General features: G+C 38.5%; 1 protein-coding gene across 7 annotated transcripts in view; it reads right to left on the bottom strand.

Annotated features, from left to right (window-relative positions):
- Positions 1–27,801, bottom strand: part of rgs19 (regulator of G protein signaling 19) — a 58,508-nt gene that overhangs the window by 10,375 nt on the left and 20,332 nt on the right. For 6 of the 7 annotated variants that reach the window (XM_067446579.1, XM_067446583.1, XM_067446580.1 and 3 more), the window contains 3 exons: positions 7,781–7,920; positions 5,298–5,381; positions 4,958–5,192 (listed from right to left, as the gene is read on the bottom strand). In XM_067446579.1, the coding sequence (XP_067302680.1) occupies positions 4,958–5,192; positions 5,298–5,381; positions 7,781–7,920 (459 nt within the window). The remainder of the gene's footprint in view (positions 1–4,957; positions 5,193–5,297; positions 5,382–7,780; positions 7,921–27,801) is intronic. The other variant, XM_067446582.1, reaches the window with a different exon arrangement.

The raw sequence follows: 27,801 nt of genomic DNA, 5'->3' as shown, positions 1-27,801 counted from the left end.
TTGAACTCTTCCTTCATTTCTTTGTGGATCCATTGTTCCAAAGCTCAAATGAACTGACTCTGGCAATTTTATGTATCTTGAAAGTTCTGATTGATGTGTGTTAAATTTTGACTTTTAGTGTTTTCACCTGGGTAATTGTGTGCTAATTGAGCTGAAACTATGCTGACTTGAGTGAACAATATTGAATGCTAGTGCTTTCTAAATGACCACATGGTCTAGGCAATGAGAGATTAAGGGATTTGTGTGTAGAGTTTTGCAGTGACAGTTCAACAAATCTGACTCATGTGTCAAAACAGGGAATAGTGTTTATAGTTTAGTGGAATGGGTGTGCTTTTTGATAAATGGCATTATGGTTTTGAAATTTTAGTTCAAAAGCCTGGTTATAGTGTTTAAGCAATCGAGAAAAACTGTAATATGTAATAGTACAGGCAGGGGTAGCAATATGTACCCTTATGGTAAAGATGTCTATTTTTTCTGAGAGTGTATACTGTAAGCCAAACTATTCCTTCAGTATTTCCCGCCCTAACTATTTTTTAAAAACAAACTGGGATATATATTAATCATGCAATATGCTTTTTACACATTTTAATTTGAATCCAGAAATTTCAAGACCTGTATGTTCTTCAATTAAAAGTGCAATTTATCATTATGTTTTAGCATTTTAATTCGGTTAGATTGTTTTCATATATAAAAAAATATGTCATTTTAAAGGTGCCCTAGAATGATTTGAAACAATATGTTAAATTGTTCTCTGATATCTACATAGAGGGTATGTGGCTTATTTAAGGGCACACATTGTCCAGATAAAGTTTTACAGATCCATTTACAACCTTATAAATTGTCCCTAGGACGTAATGCTCTGTTTTTGCCTTATTTGGAAGGGTCATGAATATTAATTAATTAATTAATTAATAATAAAAAAAAAAACATTGTTTGTGTACTATGCTTAATTAACTGAGACTTCTTACCGCTCTTACAGGTTGTTGGCCTTTTTGTTTTGTTGCTTCTATTGCTCTCCCCATTTTTGTAAGTCGCTTTGGATAAAAGCGTCTGCTAAATGATTAAACGTAAATGTAAATTAATGTTGAGCTCTGCTCTGATTGGCTTATTTCAGCAGCTCACAGCAGTTTAGCTGTTTAGCTTGTGAGTCCTGACCGTCCTGACACAGAACAGAACACAGACAGACTAAATGACACACTTTAAGCAAAACATCTCAAATGAGACTGAGATATTGAAGATACTTGTTTATTGGCTTTTTCAGATCAACCGTGCACAATAAAGAGCTTGCGTTCGTGCGGTTGCCAGATTTTAGTAATTAAATCTACCAAACAGAGCTTTTCTGTGAAAAAAACCTGTATGATATCCAGTGTTATACTTAAATATGTCCAATCTGGCAACCATATGCACACAAGGTCTCTCTCACGCGCCGGTGAACTGAAAATACCAATAAACAAGTAAGCTTAATTTTATCAATCTCCATTTGAGATGTTCTGCTTAAAGAGTCATTCAGCCTACATTTTAGACTTGTCTTTTTTCGTCAACTATATTGCATATTTATATAACGTTAGTCACAATGTAGGCTAACGTTATGTAGTGACTGTGATGTTGCCTAATCTGAAATACAAATAGGCAAAAACATCATAGGAAACACCATAATTCAGTCCTCAAAAATATAAAAACTTATATTTTTACAAAATGAATAGCCTTGTCAAATGACTGTCATTTTAACTTATATGGTGGAAAAGGTGACGTTTGCTAGAAGGATCGAGTGAAAAATCTGTAAGCAAAGTATCTACGGTTGTATTTTGTAATACAGAATAATATTACCCTTTGTCATTAGATACACTATTTAGTTTTGTATGGTAATTGGTGTTTCCTATTGTTACTGTAAGCATCTTGCGTTATCTAGACAATGCTGTCTCTCTAAGAAACTTTCAATATAATCAGAAATTGTTTAAACAGTTAATAAGTGGATAAATCGCTACCTACTGCTTGCAGGAATAACGTTACAGTTGTAATTGCCCCTTTCTTCAGTTTAAGATGCTGAGCGAAGCTTGCTTGAAATGGGCTGAACAAACGAACAATCTTGAATTAAATTGTTATGGAATTGGATTATAAACATCATCCATGGCTGTTGACATTTTTTATCTGTGGGAAGGGTAGAAAAGTCTCCTGCACAGCCTGGAGCATTAAGTGTGTCCATGCGAGCAGCTTGTTTTGATGATTCGCTCCCATTTCCGCCTGACAATGCACATGTTTGGAAAGATGCAAATGTTGGGGGCGTCAATATAAATGATCCCCAACGCTTGCGTCACGGTTGGGTTTATGTTGAGAAGCACTTTTTTTTCCCTTTGTGTTATGGATTCACAAGATTTACATAAGAAGTAGGAGGCAATGGTGTTTGAGACTCACAGTATGTGATGTCCATGTACTGAACTCTTATTATTTCACCATGGCAAGGTTAATTCAATTTTTCATTCTAGGGCACCTTTAAAGGTGTAGTATGTAAAAATAACAGCTAGTGGTTGAAATGGGTACTGCAATCCAAATAAAATAATGGGGAGGGCTGTTTCTCCTGCCCCCTCCTCCAGATTGAAGATAAATGGAAATGGGCAAAGAGGCGGGACGTGGGCGGAGCTGAGGTGACGTGATGACTAACAGACAGGGGATAAATGTCTATCTATCTGTCAATCAAAGTGGCCACGCCCTTAATTATGCAGAACTTTAAGGCTTTATATGATGTAAACGAATGAGTTATAAAAAAATTCACCCCCTTCACAGTTGTCATGAAGGGCAAAATTACCCGTATAGTTAAAAACCACAATTTGTACCAGGCTGTAAACATGTTTTTTTTCTGCTGTAAAATTGGGCATTTTAACATGGGGCTCAATGAGATTCTGCTCCCTTCTGGAGTCTGTCCCTAGTGGCCAGTTGCAAAATTGCAGTTTAATTCACTTCTGTATTGGATTCAGGCGAAACTGTGGGAGGTTGCCACTTGGTTTTAATATGCTTCTGGTCATATAACTTTTTAGATGGATGATGAGAGAAGATAATCAGGTAGAACCTGTGGCTTTTGTGGCTATAATTACGCTGTGTTTTCAACTTGGGTAAATTGGCAGCGGGCAGGATCACAAAGACCAAAATAAAAACAGATACATAACGTACACTTAAAAGAATAAGTTGAACCTCACCACAGACAACAACATGTAAGTCTCCAACTCTCAAGTTTGTTGTCAATTCTAAAATAAACATATTTTAATTAGAATTCCTTTATACAAACCCTAAACCAAACCATTAGAAAATGTCATGCATTTTTAGAATTTTATTTAGAAGTTAAAACTAGCTTCATTTCTGGATTTCTGGCGTACATTCCTGGATTTACTTAAGGTGTTTCATTAGATTTAGAGAACTTCTGTATATATATAATTTTTTTCATTTATTATTATTTTTTTTCCCCCACAAACTCCAGTCCACACACAGTTATGTTTACACCTTTACAACCTGGCCTGTTAACATGTTTTCATTGTCATGTGTGAAGAGCAGACTTTGCTCATCTAAAAAAACAGCATTAAAGGGGGGGTGAAATACTCAGTTTCAGTCAATCTCATATCAATCTTGAGTACCTATAGAGTAGTATTGCATCCTTCATATCTCCGAAAAGTCTTTAGTTTTATTATATTTATAAAAGAAATATGGGCTGTACCGAGTCTTTTCCGGAAAAAACTGAGCGCCTGGAGGCGTATCGTGTGGGCTGAGCTAAAGAATGATGAGCGCAAAGCGGTGACGTCCTCAAGCGTGGAGAAACCCATGGCTATCGATCTCAGCTAATAGATATATGATCCAGAATCATTCGGAGGCTGAAATAAATTGAACAGGAGAAACAGCAACAGCAGGACGTCCGTCTCTGTGGTATGTACTGTATTTAGTGGCCTGTCAACATTTGTGTGTCTTTACTCGCAGTTTATGAGGACATGATTCGGTTTATGGACTATTGTATGCGACTAAACCTTAGCAGTAGCAAGCAAAACGGTTTTGCACATCAGACTAGTGTAACGTTATACAAACAATGGAGTCCGCGATCGTGTCGTTTACTGATGTTTACTCACGTGACGATAGGCAACAGCATAGACATTTGAAGCAGTTTTACTCACCGGCTGCTTCCAAAGCAGGACCGAACCTTTATCGCTGGGACCGCTCCGTCAAAAACACACTTCTTTGGTATGATTTGATGAAGTCCTGACAGCAGTGAACGGTGGAGATCCACTTTTGCGATGCGACTGAAGTGATGTTGTGAAGCTTCCCCTCATTTCTGCGTTCAAATCGGTTCAAATGCAGCGCTGCCTTCCCAGAATGCTGTGCTGAAGCGTTAAAGTCGCTTGATGTCAATGCACCCATAGGAATAAAGTAGAGCGCGGCGCCTGGATCGACTGGATCTGCACCTGAGAGTGTTTATGGGCGTGCATTTCCTCTCTTGCTCTAGTCACGCGCGCGCACCCTACCGGGAGAAGAGCCCGTACAGCCCATACAAGGACCTTCCGCTCTATTAACGTCAAGTCGAGCCATACTTGAAAAAAACTCTCCGAAACTTGTGAGAAACCGGAAGGAGTATTTTTAACACAGAAATACTCCATCAAACGTCCAACATTAGTTTTTGAAACTTGTCTATGTTTAGGATGGGAATCCAAGTCTTTAACAGTGTAAAAAGCTCAGTATGCATGAAACAGCATTTCACCCCCCCTTTAAACATCCCGTTGTATGATACGGGGCTGTTTTTGCAACAGTGACTTTGATTGTATATGGATCTTTTTCCATCAAAAGTACACAAATAAGAGGCTTAAAAAAACACAATGATTTCAGAATATGCACCTTCTCACAGATGTGCTTACAGGATCAAATTTCTGCTATAAAGACAACAAAGAAGTTTACATAGAACCATTGTGCTAGTGTGTGTGTGTACCTCTTTGGGTGAGAGGATCGAGATGTAGTCTTCGTAGATCAAACGCGTCTTCTCCTCGATGGCACTCTTGTTGATTTCCTTCTTCAGGTCTTCGCAGGCCAGCCAGAAGAGCATGTTCTCCTCGCTGTACTCTGTCCGCAGGAATTCACGGAACTTGTTCCGGCCGGCCGGGTTCTTCATCAGCTTATCGAAAGACTGCGCCCACTGTTTAATCTCCTCCATTGTTGGTTTGGGGCTGAGAGACAGAGAAAGCGGCATTAGGCACATTCATATTATAATAAATATAATAAATAATAAAGAGAAACAACGAAAACATGTGATTGTACGTGTGTGTTCTCACCAAGTTTCACATGGAAAGGGCTCCAGCTTGGTCTCCTGGGCTTTCCTCCGCCCGCGCTTGTCATCTTCACTCCTAACAGTGAGACTAGAAGGTGGTAAAACGGCATTGAGAAATAACAGCAGTGCCTGAACAAAACAACACAACCTACATGCATACAACATGTTCAGGTAAATTGGTCAATTGAAAATGAAAAAGCTAATTTCTCATTTGGATTTTATAAACTTTGTCTCATGTTTCTCTAGTCACACCTTACGGCTTTGAATCACTAAAATGTTTCTAAGAGTCATTTGTTTCGAGAATCAGTTGGATTACACTAATTACAATTACGGATTAATTACTATCATAAGAGTAATTTGTTTAGGAACTTAGACTACCAGTCACGCTATATTGTTTTGAATCACCAAAAGTAACCGCTTAATAAGAGTCATTTCAGGAATGAGTTGGAGTACAAATCACTTTAAATCACTAAAAAGAACCTGTTTATGAGAGTCATTTGTTTGGGACGCCAGCCATGCTTTATGGTTTTGAATTATATTGAAAATAACTGGTTCATTAGATAAGTTATTAAAAGAACCATATTAATTAATGTCATTAGTTTGGGAATCACTTTGATGACACTGGACTGCACTGGTTTCGGATCACTAAAACAACGGTTCATGAGAGTCATTCATTTGGTAATTGGTTTGACTACACTGGCTGTATGGCTATGAATCACTGAAAAGAACCTGTTCATGAGAGTCATGTGTTCATGAATCAGTTGGACAACACTGGTCATGCTTATTGGTTTTGATAACTAAAAAGAACCAGTTCATTTCAGACATTCCTTTTTAATTGGTTGGCATTCACTGGATATGCTGTATTTTATATCACTAAAAAGCACAGGTTCATATAAGGAATTTACTTAAAATTAAGTAAATTAAGTTGGTTCATGTGAGTCAATCATTTGGGAATCTCTGACTACACTGATTGCACTGTATGGCTGTTAATCACATACAAAAAAACAGTTCATAAGAGTATTTATCAATTAATCGATTGAACCACACTAGTTAGACTTTGATTTTGAACACTAAAAAGAACTGGAACATAACAGTAATTTGTTCGGAAATCATTGGACTACATTGGCTTTGAAATGCTAAAAAAAGAACCAGTTCATAAGTGTCATTTATTTGCCATTTGGTTAGACCACACTGATTGGGCAAGGCTTTTTGAATCACTAAAAGGAATCGGTTTCTGAAGTATCTAATGAAGCTCCGTCATTTAGAAGACATCAGAGTTTGGACCTCAACGATCCCTACTAATGTCTATGTGCAGGTGTGCTTGAAGAATGAGTGCGAGTGAATAAATGTGTGAAAGATGTGTGGGTGTGAAAATGGCTCCCATTTCCTCCGGGGCTTCTGGTGAAACGAGAGCGATCTTAACCACATTTATTATTCTCTTGAATCACAGTACACTTAAATTTCACACACGCGCACACACGCGCACACACACACACACACACACACACACACACACACACACACACACACACACACACACACACACACACACACACACACACACACACACACACACACACACACACACACACACACACACACACACACACACACACACACACACACACACACACACGTGTATGATTACAGAAGCATGCATTTACCTGTACTCACAAACACATATTGCGCTGACTATACATATCAAATCTCATTTACACACAAACAAAAATAACAATGTGGTGATGAGTGATCTTAATGATATTCTTGATATGGGAGACCTTCATAAATCAGCTTAATGTGGCATATTTTCAAGTGAAACTGAATATATGGCCAGACACAGGATTGATTTTGCAAAGAGATTTGATTGTACTGTAAAATGCAGACTATGATATCATTAGTTACTGTTATTTCCACCAGCCAGCAGTAAAGACAAGGTATTACAGTTTGATCAGATATTATGAAAACACACATTGTATTTATTTAGGATAAAGTGCATTGATGAAGTGATTAATCTTGTTCATGCACTAATGCTGAATGGTGGGACAGAGATGATCTAGGGATGCTGCAGAGTTGACATATTTTTGTAGTCGAAAACCAAGTAATGAGTTAACATATTAGCAATGTTTTTTTTAGATTGGATTTTTGGTTAAAGCTTAAAATTACATCTGTGGTGAACAAAAGCTCAGTACGTTTAAGCTTTACTTGTGTTAAAAAGGCAAGTGGCTAAATGGGACTACAGAGGTTATCTGTGACAATAAACAAGCCCACTGAAAAGGTAAACTGTTTATAATCTCGCCCAATTGAAAAATCCTATACGGCTTTTGTTGAGGGAAGCAGGTGGATGCAAACTTCCAGTCGGCCTACAAAATTACTACTATGTGAAGGTGAATATAATCTCTGCGAAGGAAAGGAGCTGGAATGTAAGACTAGCAGCGTTGATGGATGGAATGTACCATGTTGAAACAGAGGCAGGTGAGTGGGTCGTACCATGAGCAGCTACAGCAGCAGCACCAGCAGAAGCAGCAGGTGTTGGGTTTCTGTGAGGGGGAGGGATGCTGGGCGCGGCTCGGGGACGTCTCGCTCCGCGTCATCGGAGACTCGTGGTCTGCCGGGACAGGGCCTGTGTACTGATACATATTAAGAGTAAATACCAAACCCTGTGCACAAACACACACACACAGTAAATCCTCTACATCTGGTGACTTGAGTTTGGAAATTATCATGCACGTGGTCATGAGGTCATAATCGGTCCATCAAAACAACCCCACATCATAATCTCCGGACAAACAAAAATATTAGCAGAGGTGGTACATGAGTAACAAGAGTAGGTTTAACCTACTATAATCATACTCAAGTTAATTTATAATTATAGAAATGTACTTTTACATCGCTAGAATCGCTACATTTAGCGACGTTCTTCCCATTACTAGTAAATGTAAAGTTTTAATACGGTATATTATGTACTGGCTACGCTCCGTGGTCTGAATGCGTAAGCATCAACTGCTCACTTTTGAGCGGGCTCAGTTATGGACTATATGTTCGAGGGGAAAGAAGGGCACCCATGGCCTCATATTCAATCAATCTTTTCACTCAAAGTAGTAAAAACATGACAGCTAAATAGCATGATCCCTGTTATGTGCACCAAAAAATAATTCCAACTCATACTAAGAAAACACAACGATGCCAACTTCAGGGTAATTTTGTAACTAGGGGCCCTTTGACCTTGTTTTAATATATAGTCTAAAAAAAAATCTTCTGCTTTTGTATGTCATCGCTCTAGTGCCAGCGAGGATGATAGCTCTAGAAACAACACACATTGAAATGTTTATTCCAAATGTCTGTGCATTTTACAGCAAAGTTATGCAAACTGAGCAGCATTTAAGACACCTTGTATTCATACACAGTGCCCTAGAACTGCCCTATCAGAGGCGTTTGATGAACCTCCAGATGAAAAATCCATCCATAAGCAGCCCTATTTTAACAATCTGAGCGCATGGTCTGAAGAGCATGGCACAAGTGCACCTAGGGCATGCCCTAATTCACTTTTGCTAGTTTGACCATGGAAAAAAATGCACCAAGTACAAGTCTCTTAATGAATCATGGGTGTGTTTTAGGCATAAGGTGCAATAAACCTATCAGAGTCTCATCTCCCATTCCCTTAAAGAGCCTGTTGCGCTCACGACATGGCCATTTGCGACAGGAAAGAATGAACGCTTCTCCAGAGAGGAATCCTTTTAGTGTAAATTTCAGTTCCTATGACCCAATCAGAGCCACTAGAACTCACTGTTCCTTGCTGTAGAAAGGGTGGTGCGAATCCAGAAGGAGTACAAGCAATCCGAAATGGATGCACAGCATTAAAGATAATAATGTATGCTGCAAAACATGTTAGCATTTAAAAGATATTCAAATTATAATCTCTTTTTTTCATTAGTAGTAGAGTTAAATTTTAAATGCAGTTTAGAAAGTCTTGACACGGGACTCGACTACATTAAAACTCAATTGGAGACCAACATGGAAAATGTCCAGTCGGATAAAGATGACTTCTTTGAATTTCTTCCATGAAGACAGAACTCTCACAGGCAGGAAAGGTATCTTTCATGTCCATCTCCTGGAGGTATGGATGTGTACACACACACACACACACACACACACACACACACACACACACACACACACACACACACACACACACACACACACACACACACACACACACACACACACACACACACACACACACACACACACACACACACACACACACACACACACACACACACACACTATCTCTGCACACTTTCTCTGTTTTGTTCCATAGTCTGTTCTCTTTTTGTCCTGTTTAAATGCAGATGATGACAAATGTATTTTGTGAACATAAGAGGACTGCACACTGCTTCATGTAAACCCAGATGTAGTCTGAAATAGTCAAGACATTTCCTCAATTTTATTCAGATCCAAAATAACTAGCTACTTCAATAACTAGCTAATCATTGGCTCACTCAAGTTATTAATATTAACATTATTAATTTTACTTGAGTAGTTACTTTTAGAAGTATTTATACTTGTACTTGAGTAACATGTTTGGCCTATCTACCCACCTCTGTTCCACTCTCAATCCACCTTTAAAAGAAGCCAAGACTCCTTTCACCTAAAGCAGCCAATCAGAAGACTTGAGGATATCATTGACCATGTGACCTGATCCCACCAATCAAAGTCTAGATGTCTTGGCACAGGGCTGGCGAGTGGCGATAATGAGGTAAAAGAGCAGGTAAAAGAGATGCAGGGAACAGAGTGCTAGGCCATTGTGATGGATTACATGATATGGGAGTAGTTTGATTTCTGCCACCACAAGCCCAAATAGAGAAAGGATTAGCCTGAGAGTAACCCAAATATACAAATGTATAAACCAACCACAGGTCAAGGGTGCTTATTCCATTATTGTTTAGGCACTTTCAAAGTATTGGCCCTGTGAACTCATGAACTCATAAAAAATACACATGTTTAATGGAACATTTAATCTGTCCACTTTTTTAAATTTATTAAAATGACCACATCTCAAAAGATGTATTAAGTTTACCAGCAGTCTGTGGATCAATTGATATTTTACGGTTTGGAATAAAATTTGAATGATGCCTCACAAGTATTGCATTACAAATAAAGTGAAAATTTCATATAAGATTTAATTTTTCAAATCCTTTTCATGCAGTGTATGGCTGTTTGTGAATGTAAACATTCTACAAAGTTGTAAAGTTGCATGATAAATAAAGTTATTGTCTCCCAAAAGAAAGAGTCAACTCTGAACCGATATGAGTCATGTTCATCTGTAATTCAAATCACACTGTGTTACGGTTCTACATTACTAGATAAGATATTTGCATAATGCCCACCTATGTTGTAACTTGTCCACCTGCGAACAACTTGACCCGTCCTCAAATTACTGATGGCTGCTCCTCAAATCTCAGAATTCAACGCGGTATTCGCAAAACGCTTGCTCTTGAAAGATGGGTCAGTTCCCAGTTTTTGTTGGACCAACTTGTGCCTCAGAATCACAACCTGTAAGTATGATTAATTATTGATGTATATTTTCTACCGGGTGTTCAAAATATGTTTTGTGTTATATATTATTTAAGTTTCCAGCTTATTCACATTTTTATTGTCTTACTGAAATACTTCTGCTAAGCTGCTGTGGGCCACTATTTCCTAAAACTGTGTAGTCTAATGCAGATTGTCGTTCTAACTACTTAAAGACAAAGGATGGAGCAAGATTTGTCTTAGATGTTACATCAGTCATTCACGTTAGACCTCGGCTATGCACTGTTATTGATAGAGTTCCCGCATGTGCACCGCAATAAATTAGCAATTAACACATGGGGTTGTTGATGTACAAACACTTGTTAATACTGATGGTGAGGAATTACAGTAGCAACATCTCATAATGTACCTCAAATTGAATGGCTTATCACTGAGAAACGTCCTGCTCAAGTCTTCCTTGAAATGGAGGTTCGGATTGAATAACTCTTCCAATGTTTCATCATCGGACTTGTGCTCGGATTGATATGGTAAAATAAATGTCGTCGTTACTATCTTTACAGTGTGTACAATCGCTAAGGACTGAGAATGCCTCCGGAGCTGAACTTCAGTTATGGTAATGAGGGTTTCGCTTCTGACAAGTTCTGTAAGCAGTAGACATTCGCAACAGACTGGGGCATCTGGCCAATCAGAGCAGAGGAGGCTCACTGAAAGGAGGGATTTAGAGAGATTGATTCATCTGACGAGTCATTTGAGAAGCATTGAACAATGTGGTGATTCTGGTGATGCATGTGCAATGTATATTACGAAAAAATGTGACCTATGATGCATGTAAACCTGTTGTAGGAGACCTCCAAAACAAAATTATGAGCCTTTAAAATAGCATAATAGGGGCACTCTTAAACTGAGAGACAAGTCAATGATTTTCTGTGGCAATCGACAGCATGCACCAGTATTGAACACGGAACATTCCTTTAAAGTGGAACAGAGAGTGGGGTGGTGTGTTTAAACTCTCCCCTCTTCCCCCATATGACCTTCTCAATTCAGAGGTTATTTTTAATTCGCTAAAAGGCCTAAGCCATAATTCTTTTCCAATTACATTTGGGCCAGCTGTCCTAAATAGAGAGGCCCTGTCCCACAGCATACCGAACATCTCTAATGCCATCACAATAGACACACAAACATACTGTACATGTGTGTGTTGAGGAACGGAAAGAGAACCACACAGCATTAAAACAAAAGGCTTTTGTGTGGTTTGACAACTTCAGAGAGCACGGTAATGTTCACATGCACGGAGAGCGTTTTAAAATCCAAACTTCCATACACACAGACACACATCCAAAGTCTTCCACGGCCTCTGGCAAAACCAACAATAAACCCCTGAGTGTCTCTAAAAGATCGAGTGCCAGCCTGGGATTGAGGAAAAGCTGTTCACTGTAATGAGGAAACGCAAGTTAAAACAGCAAGAGGAAGTGTGTATGAGGGGTGACGAGGGAAGTAAAACAACATGACAGCCCAATGTGGCAGACTGCGTCCCTGTCCTTGTCAGTCTGCCTTTATTGGAAAAAAAAACAGGAGTATGGAACCTTTTGAAGAGTTTTGAGGCAGGTTGTCTTCATGGCCACCATTACCACTTTTACACCAGAATGAACCGGGTGCTAGTTCAGAGGCAGTGCTAGTGCTAGTTTGGAGTTGGTTCAACTGATGAGCCTTCTAGGAACCAGTTTGGCTTTCCACAGGCTAGAGAGCCAGCACAGAGCCAGGTCTTGCATCACTGTATACGTCTAATCTTTCGCAGCAAGATTTCTAGCATGGTAGTGGGAAACACAAACACACCAGTCTTGTTCGAGATGCATTAGCACTGCACAGACAGATCCACGTATTATATCAAAGTACCGCATGAGGCGCAATTTAAAAGCATAAGGAGTCGTTTGCTCTCGCTGTACTTTGATGTCATACGGCGATCGGTCTGCACAGCACCGATGCATCTCGAACAAGCCTTCCATCAACAATGGCAAATTTTGAGTTACTTTTTATGATCCTACATCGGCATCAAAACACAGCGAATCCAACGAATTCATGCAACTCGCCGTAATTTGTATAGACGGAGATTACAATTGAGCAGCTGTTAGCTATTTAAAAAAAACTGTGGATCTCAAGTTTGTGTTTGTCTTGTTGGTAACAGTAACCCCGCCCCCAACCGCTGACGCAAGCATGCTCCTTCTAGCCCAGCAATGTTTTGGTGCTACTTAAGAACCACTTTTGATGGTTCAGAGCCGGTGCTTTGCGTGACACCAGAACAGACAAAGAACCGATTTGAAACTAGGCCCTGGCTCCGAACCAGCACCAGCACTGCCTTGGTGGAAAAGTGGTGCATGTCAAGATGCAACTGTTCCATTATGAGAGACCTCCATTTAATAAATTAATCGCAAATACACCTGTCAATAAGGCATTTATAAAAAGGCATCTAGTAAATGAAAACATTAGGTTTAACCTTGAAAATAAAAGGTTGCAAAAGGGTTCTGTTTTTGCAGAAATGCCATAGAAAAAGTATTTTGGGTTCCCTAAATATTCTTATAGAGAACAGTTCTTAAAAGGACTAACACTAACAGTTGACTGTGGAATATTTAGTAGTGAGGAAATTCCATGAATGGACAGGCCAAGTTACCAAGCTTGAATTCACTGAGCTCCTGAGAGCGACCCATTCTTCCCCAAGTTTTTTAGAAGCGTCTGCATGCCTAGTGCTTGACTTGATACACCTGTGGCTTTCAGTGGAAGTGATTGGAACCAGGGATGGAAATTAGCACCAGCCAAATGCGGGTGATTTTGAGTTGTGGCGGGTAAACTCGCTTCACCTACCGGCCACCGTGATGGGTAAATAAAAATAGTATACTGTTTCCCCTCTTTGTAAACTTTGTTCAATGCATGCGAGTGCTGCCGTATATATGTCCGAATATGAGCAGTCGTTTTCGCCGTCATTACCCGGATGTAGTGCCAGAAGACGCGAATAAGAACTTGCGCGCGCTGAGAGAAGATCAAGTCTTGAGCTTAAACGGACAAACTCACACAAAAAGTATGTCAACATGTCCATCTTGATGAGTATCCAAGCAGATGTACCAGCAGCCATATCACCATATAGCCCAAGACTGGTTTCCCACTGAAGCTAAGCAGGGCTGAGCCTGGCCAGTACCTGGATGGGAGACCAACTGGGAAAACCAGGTAGCTGCTGGTAGAGGTGTTAGTGAGGCCAGCAGGGGGTGCTTACCCTGTGGTCTGTGTGGGTCCTAACACCCCAGTATAGCGATGGGGACACTATACTGTCAAAGAGCACCGTCTTTCGGATGAGACGCTAAAACGAGGTCCTGACTCTCTGTGGTCGTTAAAAATCCCAGGATGTCCATTGATATAGAGTAGGGGTGTAACCCCGGCATCCTGACCAAATTTGCCCATTGGCCCCTGTTCATCATGGCCTCCTAATCTTCCCCCTATCCTGATTGGCTTAATCACTCGGTCTCCTCTCCACCATAAGCTGGTGTGTGGTGAGCGTTCTGGCGCAATATGGCTGCCGTCGCATAATCCAGGTGGGTGCTGCACATCGGTGGTGGTTGAGATTTCCCCTTCTATGTAAAGCGCTTTGAGTGCCTAGAAAAGCGCTATATAAATGTAACAAATTAAAATTAGTATAAGTAGATGAATTGGGACGAAGCAATAGTCTAAAGCCCTATGCGGACGGTTATTGTTTTTTGTTGGCTCGTAAGGTATTTTCATAATTTACAGGGGCTAGTCTGTGATTTTATTGTCGTCCGAATCCAGAATGTCAATGTATTTCTCCCACCACCTGCGTAAAAATCCCCAGTCGAATTACCTACTGTTTTTTTTTGGCATGGTGGCATTTAGAAGAAGAAGAAGAAGAAGAAGAAGAAGAAGAAGAAGAAGAAGAAGAAGAAGAAGAAGAAGAAGAAGAAGAAGAAGAAGAAGAAGAAGAAGAAGAAGAAGAAGAAGAAGAAGAAGAAAAAATAATAAATGAATAACACTGTTATATGTAATAAAAAATAACATAAAAAAGATTACCTTTAGGTAAACATTAGATGACAGCAAAGGTATATTTAAATGTAAAAACAGAGGACATAAATAGAAATTCTAATATCGACCAATATGGTACCAGTAGCCTATACAATGTATTTTCAAGAGAAAAAAACAAACAAACATATAATGCATATTTAAGATATTAGTTAAATAAGTCAGCGTTATTTTTATTAGTTCACCAAGCAAAACAAGTTACGAGGCAGCTACAATTTAACTACATCTTGTTTTCTTTTCTCTCAGTCTTTGACAGGCTGTAAAGGAGGCAGGAGGAGACGTCCCCTTAACACCTACTACTCCCTCGCCATTTTCCTTTCCAAACTTTCATTTTATTTTCCAGTTTTCACAACTTCTATCCTCATTCCCCCTTGTGCGTGAAATTCTCTCCACTGTAAAGATGGCTGCAGCCGCTCAAAGTATTTTTAGCTTTTGGCAGACCCTCATTCATCCTCCCCTCTCAAGCTTTCTTTTTCTTAGCTGAAGAGCTATTTTCTGCACCGGGGTCAATGGTGGCCAGAAATTTTGACAACACACTCCACACTTCACAAATACTGTCGAAAGCAAACAAGGTATAAATCCTCCCCCGTCCCTTCATTCTCATGGCGCGTGGTGTTGTACTTCCCTCCGGAGATTCTGTCTGCATTAAACGCCTCTCCCGTTTGCTTTTTTAGCATTGCACAATGACAGTCTCAAATGAGGTCCTGTGAACATTTATGTTTTTGTTTAGTCTGCATCTTTTTTCTTTTCTTCTTCTTTTTTCAAAGGTTTGAAAGATTACACAGGGATATAACACAGATGTACAAAACTGTGTTAAGCACTGCAGAATGAACGGCATGTAAAGCATAACATGCTTTTTATATATATATATATATATATATAAAGCATGTTATACATGTTATGTATATATACACATGTCAAATATGAAGATGCAAATGTGTGTGGGTCCAGAGCTGAGGCAAAGTGTAAGCTCAGTCCTTTCTAATCTTGTTAACCCTCCCTCCAATCTTGTTACGAGGGATTTAGTCAAGGCTTGGCAACCCTTGAATACCATCCCATTTGACCCACAGTGAGAGGGAACAATGCACAACGCAAGCGAGGCAGCTTGTAAATGTGAGATGTGATTCTTCATGTCTCTTGAGACACATCTTAAATGCAGACATCTTTGCAAAATAATTCCTTATGGGTAACTGGATGCCAATTCTTTTCGGAGGCTGCTCTAAAGCTTTAATAAATGAACATGCACATGGGTGCAAATGCATTCAATCATATGCTCCAACCAAAATTCAGAAACATGCATATAAATCATAAAACAGGGAATTACATCATCGAGGGGACCCCTGCAGTGACTGGTGTTGAAGTCAACAAGTTTCTTAAAGTATTAGATAGTTTGACCATTAGAAAATCAAAGGTAAGTTCATGTTGTAAGATGTGGTGCAACTTGCCAAAAAGTCATTAGATTGAAACTTTTCCTGAAAATGGTAAATGTAAAATGTTTGTCATGAACAATGTTGTATGCCATTGTTCTAGCAAGATATTAATTATTTTGCCTGCTAGGCTCTTTTGCAAGCAAGCAACCACCCATACCCCCCTAATGATAACCAGAAAACCTTAGCAACCACATATAGGAACGAACACACTGGCTACAACCCTTGACAGTTATGGCATGATTTTTGCACAGGCAAAAAAAACACTAACATTTTCTTCTTAAAATGAAAAAATCTAGGCGGAATAATCACTATTTGTCATAAATGTATTTAACAGGAACTGCTTGAATGAAATAATACAATATCGAAATACAACCCAGTGGAAATCTATTTATGCAGATGAGAACTAGAGAAGAGGATAAATGTGTGAGCGAGAGACAGGATATGGTGTAAAAGTGGTAGAGGCCCCTGGGAGCTCCAGTGTCATCAGGGCCCTTGTGAAGCACGTGGCAGAAGGTGAAACTCAGAGAGTGAGAACCAGAACTGAGGCATGCTGAGACCTGTCTTTCTGGGTGGAGTTGCTCTGGTGCTGAAGGGCTGAATAAAGCTCTGCTGTTCATGCCCGGGGGCTTAAAGCAATTAGGAGTTCATTTGAGAATTAATCTGTGTGATTATTCCATCATAATATCAAACACAGATCAGCACTAGAGGACCCACTCAGAGAAAGAGGCTTGTTTAAATAACGCCAGGCACTTTGGGGAATTCAAGCCTAATGCAGACAAATGAGAACATGCTCTAAAACACACATACAGTAAGTTTACATGATTACACAATGGGAATAATAGAGAAAGTTGTGATCACACTCCCATAATAATGTGTTGTGTTGTTTTTGTTTTGTTTTGTTTGTTTGCTTGTTTTTTATAGCCAATTCAACGTTACAGCTGGATCTCATGTTAAACATTATATTAAAATGTTTTTTTTCTTTAATTACACATTGTCTCATGAACAATCAGACATGAACCTAAAGTAAGTGTTTTTGTAATGGTTGGGGGGGGGGGGGGGAGGCGAATGAGGTTTAGGCTGTTTCTTAAGTCTTTTGGACCAGTTTATAAGTAATTTGTTAGCATTAGAGAACAGATTTTCCTGATCACAACACACGTGAAGACGACGCAGTAAAACAAGCGATCGCATGTAATCATATGCATATTAAAAATAACTTGATCATCAACATTAAACAGCATATGAGTCAAAAAAACGAATGTTACTGAATGAAATGTGGACCCAGGACGAGCATCAGGACTGTGCAAGCATTAGGGGTGTTGATGGACTCGCTCTACTCCATCTGTTTTTGATCATCACTCTGAATCTGATCTGGATGTAGTCTTTTACAAAAACATGATTTTCTCAGCTTTTTGTTCAAAATGTTGCTTGTTTTATGAAACTTACCTATATTCAAGTGGTAATAAAAAAGGAATGCACAAAGCTAGAATAAAATGTTTTGTTGTTGTTTAAAAGAAGAGGGTCAGCTCGTTCTTGTGATTTATTGCATTGTCAGATATTCATTAAAAATATATTACATTTTTGTGAAAATGTTCAAAAACCCTGGCAATGGTTGGCAAATTGTTTTTAAAACGCTGGCGGGGAAAGAGTTAATTTAACTCGGATTGTGTTTGTCTGACAGAAGACTGTCATATACACATAGGATGGCTTGAAGGTGAGTAAATGATGGGCTAATTTTGGGTGAACTAATCCTTTAATGAGTCATGGGTGAGTTTGGGGAGTAACGGTAAATAAACCAATCAGAATCTCATCTCCTAATCCCTTTAAAAGCCAGTTGCACTTGCACCACGGCGGATTATGGCAGAATTTGCAAGCTACATTTTTAATATTTAAAAATGTTTGTGTGCTGCTGCATGTCCCTGTGTGTGTAACAAGCAGAGTGTATGCGTGTTGAGCACCTGCCTATAGATGTATATTACTAACGTGCCCTTTAAAAAACACAAAAAATATTGTGCCATTGACTTTAGACCAGGTTTTAGTTGGTCAAAAGCGCAGTTGAATATGGTTGCCTCAAAATAACAATGCGCAAACAATGCTCCTGAACACGCCTTGTTGTATGCCCACGGGTAAACAGACGGGCATGAGAGGGGCTATTTAAATAACGTGGTGCTGGACGTGAAAATGATAACTGAGTTGGGCTGAAACAAGCAAAAAACACTTCCGTCGCACCTGCCGCCACATTACGCCGGGTGTATGATAGGGCCCTTAGTAGGTTTATTTATAATAAACACTGCAATATTCCATACAAAAATAAGAATTGTAATTTTGACTTTTGGTATTCATATTTTGTATAAATATGCAGCATTTGCAGCATTTTAATCACTGTCTAAAAGCCCCACCAAAAACATTAGGTTTGCAAATCAAGCAATGAAGTCGATATCTTGAGAGAATATTCAGAATCTTTTTTATCTCAATTGTTACTGTTGTTAATCATCTATAGTTTAAGGCTTAAAACTTACAGGAAACATACAGGATAGGGCCAAGGCTGCTTAAAAAGAGTGCACTTTATTGCTCGATGAGTTTTTGAATGAATGACGCTCAACAGTTTGCACTTAAATGTACAATGCTGGCATGATTCCACAGACAGGCAGAGGCATGTAGTTTACATACAAAACAAGCAAATACACACTCTCTGATATCTGAGACTGGAATTTCACTTTGACATAAAAGCGGTACGCTTAGTGCAGGCCCTTTCGGTGTGAGTCATCCCTGCCGCACCTTAGGGGGGAATTTGGTGTCCACTACAAAGGAGGTCAAAGGCTAAAGGTACGAGGGCAAATGTCGGACAGCTATTCCGCTGGTGTAAAATGCTAAGCCCTAACACCACTTCGCATTTAATTGCAATCAATGTGATGAGAAATTTCCTATTAGTTTATGTTCTTTAATGGAGACGAAATTTACCCAAATAAAATAAAATTGCAAAATAAAAAGAATAGTGAGATATCAGTCTATTACTAGTATGAATGCGTCTAAAAATAGGTTCGGTCCAGCATTTGCAATGTCCCGGTGCAGATAATCTATTGACAGAAACACAATATAATATATGCAACTATGTTTGGTAGCGCTTTAGATTATGGCCTGAAAAGTTCTGAATAATTAAAGCAAATTTACAGCATAACTTTCGGTAATTATAGTGTAACTATAAATTAAGTACTTGTAGGTATAAGGGAAGAATATGTAATATTTGGGGAATAAAGGGGTAATTATTAGGAAAATGAAAAAAATTATTTATACTATTAGTATTTTTTATAGGGGGTAATTATCTGTGTAGATACAGGGTGAGTACGATTCTCCGGGCTTTCATTTAAAGTGGATCTTGTTCCACTCTTGTTTCATGTAGTTACGGGGTAAGTACAATAAAAACACAAATACAATCTGATACCACTCTGAAATATTTATATGAAAAACAACTTAATTCAAAACAGATTTAATACACTTCTCATTTATTTTTTTATTTTTTTAAGTAAAAATTTTCATTTCAAATGATAACGTTCTGACAGATAGAGACACGTTCTGTCCCTTTCTCTTTCTTTTCTTTTCTTGTTCCTCTTGTTCTTTTTTCATTATTTCCATTGATGGATCTTAAGAGGAATCCCATGTCTTTTGACATTTTTTATTATTATTTATGAAAAGAAAAAGTAGTGCACCAAGAAATGCTGTCATAATCCGATCAGCTGTTACCAGCGTGTGAGACGCTTCAAGCTTCCATGACGTTCTCATGCATGTTTCATCTGAAACACACACGAGAACTGGGTGTTCTCCTGTCTTTTAGTCTTGCTATTATCATATATTATGTTATTGTTTGTATACTGTTGTGGGAATAAAAAAAAATAAAAACCCACAGCATCCGACATCTGCATGACCAGATTTTTATGTCAAGCGTGAAATCAACCCTCGCATGCACACGCAGATGAGAGCTGACTGCTAGTCGGAAGCAATATAGTCTACAGATTAAAAAAATGTAAAATATTGTTACTTTTCTTACAAACACTTATCGTTTAACTTAAGAAGACATTGATTCATCTATTGGGATTGTATGGATTACTGTACTCTTAGAAACCTAAATGAGTTTTCATTAGCAAAGATTATTTATTTATGTATACGACTTTATTCTTTATTTAGAATAAAGTCATATACATCTCGGATGGCATGAGGGTAAAAGACGAGTAAACGGTGAAAACATTTCTGTGCACACTGTATTTTCAGTGTAACAGTTACAGAATACTAGCTAGAGACATGTGGGATCCTTCTTAAGATTTATCTGTGGCAAGGAAGAAAAAGAAGAGGAACAAGAGGAGGATGAAGCCAAGCAAGAGAAATGAATGTGTTCTAAATCTGTTAAAAACAGTTTTTTTTTTTTTTTTTTTTTTAAATAAAGGTTTCAGAGTGATATCAGATTGTATTTGTGTTTTTATTGTACTTACCCCGTAACTACATGAAACAAGAGGGTAACAAGAGAGCCACTTTAATTCACAGCCCGCACATTCATACTTACCCTGTAACTACACGGCTAATTACCCCTTAATTAAAAAATACTTACAGTATAATTAATTTGTTAATTTTCCTGATAGTTACTCCTTTATTGTTCCCATATACCTACACATTCTTACTTTATATTTACACTATAATTACCAAAAGTTATGCTGTAAATTCACCGTAATTATGCAGTACTTTCCGGGCGTAATCTAAAGTGTTACCCTCAGTTTTCAGTGGTTTATAAAGACCTAAATGAACAGTGATGTTTTTATTAACTTAGAATGAGCCATTTCTATCTACATACACACACACCCTTACAGCGGAGTCTAGGGGTGGGCGATATCTCGATATTTAAAATATATCGAGATATTTTTTCAACTCGATATGGATTTGGACATATCGTATATATCGATATATTGTTTATATTTAATTCTGATTCCGCCACTTTGCTTGTTTGCCTTCTCTGTGCTGTGCTCGCTCCCGCTCGCGCGCCTCCCGCCTCTTGCTTTTGTTCCCCCTCCCCTCGCGTGTCGTCTCATTGAACACGGCTGCTTCCACAACCAGGTGAGGATTAGTTATCATGTTGACAAGCGCGCGCGTTGTTCGGGACTCAGTTTAGAGACCATGTTTTCCTTCTAACACAACTGCTTGCTAAAATTCATAAAGAAATATTAATGTTCATCATAGTTCAAAGCGCAAGTTTCACCCACAGTCAGGTGATTGACACTATTGGTGCGAGACGCGGTCGCAATCATGTCAGTTTATGATTTGTGTCTAACTGATCGCATGGTTTTCGGTTAAAATGTCAAAATGATCGCAAATCATTTGAAAACATTTATAAAGTATTGCAATATCATTACTATGATTATTTTGTCAGCTTTATCACGGGATTATGATGAATAGGTCTATTCATGTTTTAACCAAGAGGGAAAAACGCGACATCCCGGGTGTCCTGAGACACAGTGCTCTTCTGTCAGTTGTACTGTATTAGTGATGTCCGGTTCGCGAACGAATCGTTCTTTTTAACCGGATCTTTATAGTGAACCGGTCGAACCAGTTCACCAAATCGAACTGAATCGTTCTAAACGGTTCGCGTCTCAAATCAGGGCTGATCCCACAAATACTGTAGATATTAACTTTCTGCCATCAGTGACAGTCTCTCAAACTAGAAATAAAACGAATATCTTGAAGTAGATGCTGTAACTCCAATCGTTAGCTGAAGTGAGACATGTTTTGCTGAGAGATCTGATGAACTCACGAGCAGCTGATACTGAGCATGCGCGTGTAACCGAACGTACCGGTTGTCGGATCCTCGGATCAGCAGTACAGAATCAAAACCGTTTCTATCGGACACGTTCGATACTGAGAACCGATGAGCCGATGAGCTGCGCATGCGTGTTATTTGTTCAGAGGAACAAAATGCAGGTTAAGTGTATTTAAAACTAATCACGTTTGGAAACATTATAACAAAGCTGTCACTGTATTATTTTAAAGTTTTGGAAACAATAGATTGTAAAACGGTCAAATTAAACATTTATTTGTTTTATCAATAGCCTAATGCGTGATATTTTCAGGAACAGCTTTTATCTTATTTAATTTCTAAGTCGATAAAGATTTTAAAATAGATGTAATCAAAACAGTAGGTTTGATATAGACTATTCAGCAGCAGTTCGCAGCTCAGCACCCTGTCCTCAGCACACACACACACACACACACACACACTGATACAGCGGTTTTCAAGTCAGATCGACCGGTTGCAACGGATCACCGGTACAGAATCGAGAACCGTTTCTATCGGACACGTTCGATCTTTCGGACATGTTCGATTCTGAGAACCGGTGAGCTGAGATACTGAGCATGCGTGAGAGCGGCGTAACCGAACTGTTTCTCTCGGACTGGGACAGCTGATGCTGATAATACATGAGCCCGGGTGAACACTGAGGATTTGTGTAAGTAGGCCTATGTCAATGTATGTTTATTTAATCCGTGTAAAACATCAGTGTTTGCACGACAGTGACAGTGACAGTCTCTCAAATTAGAAATAAAACTAATATCTTGAAGTAGATGTTGTAACAATCGATTCAGTTCGGTGAACTGTATTGAGTGCTGTTGCAAAACATAAATGAAAAAATGTTTCCAAGATGATGATGATGTCAATTATAATTATTACTATACTAAGTTTTGATTACAAATACTTTATATGGATGTGTTTGAATGTATTTTCATCCGCCGGGATGATAGAAATGACGTCATTACGTAAAGACGTAAAAGAACCGGTGATCCGTTTTTTTTAACCGGATCATTGAAACGAACTGTCCGAAAGAACCGGTTCGCGGAAAAGAACCGAACTTCCCATCACTATACTGTATCATATTATCATACAGCCTACCTTCTGACATTCATATTTCTTTCTGTAACTGGAAAAGAAATGAAATTCAGCTCATGTGTAGCCTGCATGATGAGTTTGAATTTTGTCAAACTCATGACAAACATCAGTTTGAACTTTGATACAAAATCAGTTTATTTATATCTCAGTCATGCCCCCATCTTTCTGCAAAATGCTTACTGTTTACTTTAAGTGTAAAAAAGGGAGTCTTTGATTCATCTTTTGAAAGCATGAAATAAATGAAAAGAAGGAAATATTATTTATTTTCTTTTACAGTTAAATTATTATTATTTATGTAATCAGGGAGTTTTTTTTAATGTTGCAAAAGCAATTTGTTCCTACATGAACTGACTACCTCTTTGCACTTCAATAATGAAAAAAAGAATTTGTGGTATTTGGCATATTTGTTTTTGCTGTAGTTTTTAGGGGGTTATTTTTCCTGTAAAGATATCGAGATATATATCGTATATCGAGATATAGCAAAATATATCGAGATATATTTTTTGCTCCATATCGCCCAGCCCTAGCGGAGTCAACATTTTGCACCACCATGTTTCTACAATAGCTCATAATTGACAAACTTCTCACTAGCTACTCTCTGCTGCCTCAGACGACAACATCTTTGTACTGAGTCAGCCACCGTAGCTTCTCTATTTGCTCCAAAAAGGAGGGGTGAATGGTGGGTGGTTGCGTTTCGCAACCTCACCGCTAGATGCTGCAGGGCAGGCATCTACACAGTGCACCACAGTAAAAAAATGTTTACACAGTCAGTGCACCTTTAATGCTCATTCAAAGCAACATTAGGCAGAATGAGTAGGCTACTTAAATCTCAAACCAAAACATGACAAAACAAGACAAGACAAAACAAAGACAAGGCAACACAACATAAAAAACAACACAAAAAAAGACGAGACAAAACAAAACTAATCAAATCAAACTCAAATCAGAATGTATAAAGCATAATAAAAACAATAGTTGACCACTGTACAAACCATGCTAAAAACAGACAAACAATTAAAGGAAGTATATGTAAGATTGTGACCAAAACTGGTACTGCAATCACTTTCAAATGACTGTAGTGTACTGTAGAGCAGTGTATCTGACTCGAGGTTGCCAGATAGGCTGCAGGATCCAGCAGGAACGTTTGTAGCTGCAGCTTTGGTAACTAGTAGTTTCAGAGTAGGTTTAGAGTTGACAAATACAGATAAATCCAACCTGGTTTAGATCAAGTTCAACTGTTTCTCAAAGCTTGGTATAAACTTTCTCTGTCAACTCAGGTTTAATCCAGAGTTAGCGATCAACTCTGAAGCGTGTGCAACTGAAAGTGTGACACGTGCGACAAACAGACAATCACAGGGTCCATTTAATTGATTTCTCTTCTGAAGATTGAGAGATCATTTTGAAAATTTTTATGAAATAAATGAGTTTACAAGGCAGGAATAAACACTGCTGTTGCGGTGAAAGTTTGAAAAGGCAGATGATCTGACTATATCAATGCATAATGTGAATCAAAGAAATATGCCTAATAATTTTAGGTTCCACTGTCCTTTGAATGGCTCATTTGCTTCCTGCTTCTATGAAGCCATCCCTCCGAAAAACGCAATGCTCTTAGACTGGTTAGATAACCAAATGTAGTTTCATGTATTTTTATTGGCTGAAGTGCCAAGCACAGGTTGTCTGGAAACGCCACGCCCCTTACCATTACGGGCAGAAGTCACATCTGTGGGGACTAGCAAGGGTTTATGATGGCACCAACCGAGCAGCAACACTACACACTAACTAAAGTTAAAAAAGTGAAATCACATTCAACCACCCCTTTAATATAATATTTATATGAGCATATTCTATGAATTCAAAGTGATTATAATTCATATAATATAAATATAATTAATAATTAGCACCAAAAGATGCACAATATAATTTCTAAAGGAACGAGAGATACAGGGTGTGTTGTTTTATTGCATCTTTCCTTGCAGCTGATTGGTCCAGTTTGGGTTTGCAATCTCTAATCCAGAATAAAACCTACTCCAGAGCAGGTTAGCCGTGTAGTGTAAGTTACCATGGTGATAAACACAGACAAAAACCAATCCACCATCCTGAGCCCGAAAAAACAGAGTTTGCTCAAACTAATCTCGAACTTGCCTGGGTAACAACAGAAACCAGCTTTGTGCAACAGGCCAGAGAGCTGCAACAACAACTTTTAAATGACAATATCCTGGCTACTGGACTACTGGACTACTGTTGTCAGTGATATAAGTATTTGAAATTATTATGATTTCTTAATGTCTATTGACATATCAGGGCCATTTTATGATTAATTGAAATACATTTCTTATATACAGTTCCTTTAATATAAAAAAAAGACTGCAATGCAATGAGTAGAGTATGAAAAACACTGATAAGTGATGGAGGGAAACTGGGAAACTATTCCACAGTTTTGACCCAACAATGGAAAAAGCAGTCAACCCCTCAACTAGATCTCGGGAGATGTTCTCGTTGAAATTTTAAAGGTAACTAGGCTTGATATCACACAGACACATAACTAGTGATCTTAAGCCTGTTTTGTCATTTTTATTCAAGGGCAGCAGTGGCAGCTTCTGGGTTTTAACAATTTGCGGTCAGATCCCCTTTCCATGTCTTTTTAAATGTTTTAAAATGGCTACTTTGGTCACTTTTAGACAAAAAATAATACGGCTTATCTAAATGGGATACAAGCGGCGGAAGTGATCTCTTGCACGCATCTCTACGCCATATCGTGTAATTTGACCTCACTTGCATGGATGGCTGATGTACAAAGTATTTTACTTGAGGTAAAAAATATTTTTTTTAGTTTGATTTCTCAGACAAGCGTTTCACGTGTTGTTTTACTCTCTTAGTGGCTCTCATAAAAAAAACACCCCATTGACATATATTAAACAAGTAAAAAATAGAGTTCAAAATCTTCATTTGTGTTCTACTGCAGAAACAAACACTTGGATGCACAGGGGGTAAGCAGATAAACATCAAATTTTCATTTTTGGTGAACAATCACTTTAACATTAAACATTCCTTCTCCCATTTTCACCCAATTTTGGATAGGGTGTGCCTCCCTTGACTTCCCTGATGAGTCGTCACTGAATGGCAGTTAGATTTGGGTGTCATCAGCATAAAAACGAAATGTCATGAAATGTCATCAGGGGATCAGGGGATAGGATGGTTGGGCCAAGATTTAATAATAAAAAAGGGGTTAACAATTACATGCTTTTGATGTTTTGGAACAGTTGCTGTAAAAAGAGACTTATTTATCAATATGTGGACGAGAAAAGACAAAAAACTAAATAACAACACAAGACAAGACATAAATGTCCATGTTAAAACAAACTACATTTAAAACTAACAAAATATTTACCTAGTAATTAATCAAGTCAATATTTGTCTATCATTGGTATGAAAAAGTCTAAACCTTCTGTCCAGCAGTTGTGCAATGTCTAATGCTCACAAAAGAACGTCAGGCAGAATGAGTGCTCAAAGCTCCAGATAAATGGGGCCAAGAGCGAGACAGAGCAGCTCAGTGCCCCGACACCACCCTGTGGAGACCTGGGGGCCAAACTTGGAGCTCTGACAGAGGCAAATTGGTCACAGACTTATAAAAAGAAGTCTGAAAATAAGAATTGGTCTTAACGCGGGACAGAGTTACTTGTTACACACGAGGAGAAAAAACACCACATGAAACACAACGTAGAAAATCTCACAGAAGAGAAGATAATTTGCTAACTCTGATCTTGTTCTAACAGGCTCTGAAACTCAAGCTTCCAGTGAAACAAAGAGAACGAGTTTTCAGAACTTCACACACACACATACACACACACACACACACACACACACACACACACACACACACACACACACACACAAACGTCAACATAAAGATTTGTGAGCTGAGAGTACATTAACATTCTCTCTTAAATCATCAACTCGCCCTGGAAAAGCCGAAAACCTTGTGTGAAATAACAGCCTCATAGTATTATCACATTAATAGTTTATTTGGCCAATAGATATTTTTAATACCAGGAGCTGCAGTAAGTATTTGCTGGAGTTATGTTGTAGTTTGATGTCCTTGTAAGGAGATCCCACTGTAAATTTCGGCTCATTTCGTACAGTCACACGGGAAACGAAGACCTCAACTATGAAAACCATCCTGACCACCATAAGGCTTTGAACACTGTACCTGACCGTGGATTGAACTATTAAATACTTACTTAAATATTAATAAATAATCATTTAATTCATATTTATTAATTCAATTTGTTACTTTTTTTGCTGTTCGTTCAATGTGATTAACCACATAAATATGCAAATAAAATATGAATCCATCCATTCCAGGGTGAAGAGATTTGCAGTGTGAAATAGTGTACAACTCAGCCTTATGTTTACAGTGACATTTTTGCTTACAGTTTCAAGTGTAAAGAGTACAGATAAAGGAACAGGAGAGGAAAGGAAGTGTTGTAACTCTTCAGATGTTGTAAGTGGCACACGGCGCTTGAAATCTAATGAGTCAGCCGCAACCACTT

This window comes from Pseudorasbora parva, chromosome 6 (assembly GCF_024679245.1).
Source record: "Pseudorasbora parva isolate DD20220531a chromosome 6, ASM2467924v1, whole genome shotgun sequence".
NCBI lineage: Eukaryota > Metazoa > Chordata > Actinopteri > Cypriniformes > Gobionidae > Pseudorasbora > Pseudorasbora parva.
This window is presented reverse-complemented; position numbering and strand designations above follow the sequence as displayed.